General features: G+C 41.3%; 1 protein-coding gene across 1 annotated transcript in view; it reads right to left on the bottom strand.

Annotated features, from left to right (window-relative positions):
• The window catches only part of LOC109951688 (SH3 domain-binding protein 5-like), an 18,863-nt gene that overhangs the window by 10,862 nt on the left and 5,116 nt on the right, over positions 1–2,885 (bottom strand). The window contains 1 exon segment of the mRNA XM_020586320.1: positions 1,130–1,258. Coding sequence (XP_020441976.1) covers positions 1,130–1,258 — 129 coding nt within the window.

Raw genomic sequence — 2,885 nt, 5'->3', positions numbered from 1 at the left:
CATGTCTCAAAAAAGGAAATTGTTGTAGTTCATTTTTAATTTATGTTGTGCAAATAAAGCCAGTTGTGACTAATTTCGTGTGCTAAATTGTTTATCAAGCTTCTATCAATGGAGTGGGTGAATTAAAATAAGTAAATCAAGATTAAAGGACTTTGACAAACATTGCTTTCAGTGTTACTGGTGTTAAGCAAACGTAGCAAGTGACATGTAAGATTGAAAAAACCTAAAGTTTAGATGTCTGCAAAACTACCCAGTTTTAAATGCAGAGATGCATACCATATACCATTTTTATAATACTTTTTTTAATAGATGTAAATACAATCAAATTTAACCCTTGTGTTGTGTCCAGGTCAAATTGACCCTTTTTCAGATTTTTACTAAAAGAAAACTGACAAAAGAAAAAAAGCTGTTGACCTGAACCTACGTGGACTGTGCATTATATTTACATATAAATAGTCTGAACCGAAGCCCCAGGGACTCTATGCTTTGTTATCACTAGGGAGTACCGTGGGAATAGAGCTCCATAGTGGGGGGGAAAGGAACCGACTAGCTCCCCTGGTGAACCAGAGCTCCAGGCACCCGGTGCACCGGTTGATCCTGTGTACCCACGTTTAAGCCCCCTCCCTGGGCTAAACAATTTAAAACCGCCCAGCCACAACGTCATGCCCCTGGTACTCCAAATATCTAGTGTGATCCAGTCAGATCAAAACTTCAACAGGCTGGAGCAACTAGACAGTACAGAACATAATCCACTGGAGAGAGCACAGCACAGTTTAGTGCACTCACCCTACTCTGTATTTACCTGGAACAGTGCAACAAGCGCAACGCCACAAAGACGTCTAAGATGCAGCAACAGAAGCAAAGTCAGATTATAAAAAATATGACAAGTGAAAGAGTTCCAATGCAGCTCAGACAATTCCCCTTCTCCACATTGAGCTGGTGTGTTAGGATGCAGAGGTACAGTATGACTGAGTTTAAAAATAGACATCAAGTGACTGAAACCTCTTTAAGAAGATATAAACTGAGCTCTTTAAACTTCGCATTGATAATCCTCGGTAAGCCTGCCGTCACACTGTGTCTGCTGACCTCAAAGTCACTCCACCTCTCTTCTGTGTTTGAGTGTGTGTACCTGTCTTGCTACTTTGCGGGATTCCCAGTACGGTTTGGAGTCTTCCACGGCTAGTCCAATCTTCTTCAATTGCTCGTCCAGCTTCACAGTTGCTTCCACCAGAACTACGCGAAACTGCTGACGGCAGTCCTACACACATAGACACACAAATATAGAGGCTTATAATTTTATCAAACTGTTGGGAAGTTGAAAACATTGCTGTGACAAATTAAAGTTAAAAGAATCATTAGATACTGTATGCTAGCAGCATAGCTCTATGAATGGCAAAGCTGGTCAATTAATCTGTGCGCCACTTTGGTCCATACAGAAATATCTCAACTTTTGGACTGCCATAAAACTGGGTCTAATTTTTCTCAGAATAAATTTTAACAGCGATCCCCTAAATTTTCATCCAATACCACCATCAACACCAAAACCTCCTGAGCGGCTGTGGTTCAAGAGGTAGAGCAGTTGTCTCCCAATTGGAAAGTTTGTGGTTCAATTCCTAGCCTCACCCAGTCCACATGTTGAAGTGTCCTTGGACACTGAAACCCTAGTTGCCCCTGGTGGCCTGGCAGCAACTGACAGTGCTGGCATCAGTAAGAAATTTCCACATGAGGATTAATAAATTACATTTTAAAAATTCCAATATCCTACCTGAGTTATGACAGCTGTACTTTGTGTTCTGTTTTGCCCCAAATTCCCAAATGTTAGCATGCTAACATGCGAAACTAAAATAGTGAACATTGTTATCACAGCTGTTTAACATCTGCCTAGAGGCATTGTCAAGGTGTATGCATATTGGCATGCTGATGTTTGCATTTACTGTAACTCAAAGCACCACTAGGCTGTAGACCATTAACCTTGTTGTGCTGAAGCTTAACAGGGCACTGTAAACCTATCCAGGTTAACCTATTTAGATAACAGCTGCAAGAGAGTTTTGGTTGTTTACTCTGGGTATTTTCTTTGTGTTTCTTATTTTGAGAACCAGCCACAAGCCTGCCTGCTGTGTTGTTTGTGCTGTCTTGTTTGGCCTTGTGCACACAAAGCAGCTCTTCTAGTTTGAGTCATTGCTACACCAATACCAGATACAAAAGCATGCATTAACATACACAGTTCTAGCTCCCCTTTTGCTTTTTGCTTCAGTGGGTTTTCTTGCCCTCTGTGTTGTTGAGCAAATCTTACAGTCATTCTTTAGTAGTAACATCATGGATGCCTGCAAGCATCGATATACTGCAATAAAACTGGCAATATCTGTGTGTGTGTGTGTGTGTGTGTGTGTGTGTTTTTCCTAAGGTGGAAGGGTGTTTTCATACATGGTCATATATAAGGTATAGTACATGCATGACATCATCTTCTAGACCCATGGTTCCCACCCAGCGGTCTGCAAGGTCCAAAGGGGCTGCATGAGGGATTGTCTGCTCTGAGGTTGTGACGCTGTCAAAATTAGATGTGCGCATGTTAAATAAAATCATAATAACATGCTTAGGTTATTGGTTAAACAACAGTCTGCATGTAAAACTATTTAAAAAGACTTTTTTGGTCCTCGTTCAAAAAACAGTTAGCTACTCATACCCCCTTTCAGACATGAAGTGAAGTCCTGACATTGTCATACAGGTAGACTGTGTGTGTGTAAAGGTGTGGGTGGGAAATGCCAGGGGAAGCCTACTTGGACATTACCTTGCCTATCCCCCCCACTACATTGCCTGGTCTATCTCTACGATGACACGTGAAAGTGTGTTTTCCACTGCTCCTCATTAAAGTTTTGCAATATATT

The sequence above is a fragment of the Monopterus albus genome, unplaced genomic scaffold (assembly GCF_001952655.1).
Source record: "Monopterus albus unplaced genomic scaffold, M_albus_1.0 scaffold402.1, whole genome shotgun sequence".
NCBI lineage: Eukaryota > Metazoa > Chordata > Actinopteri > Synbranchiformes > Synbranchidae > Monopterus > Monopterus albus.
Note: the sequence above shows the minus strand (reverse complement) of the source record. Positions and strands in the feature narration are given on the sequence as shown.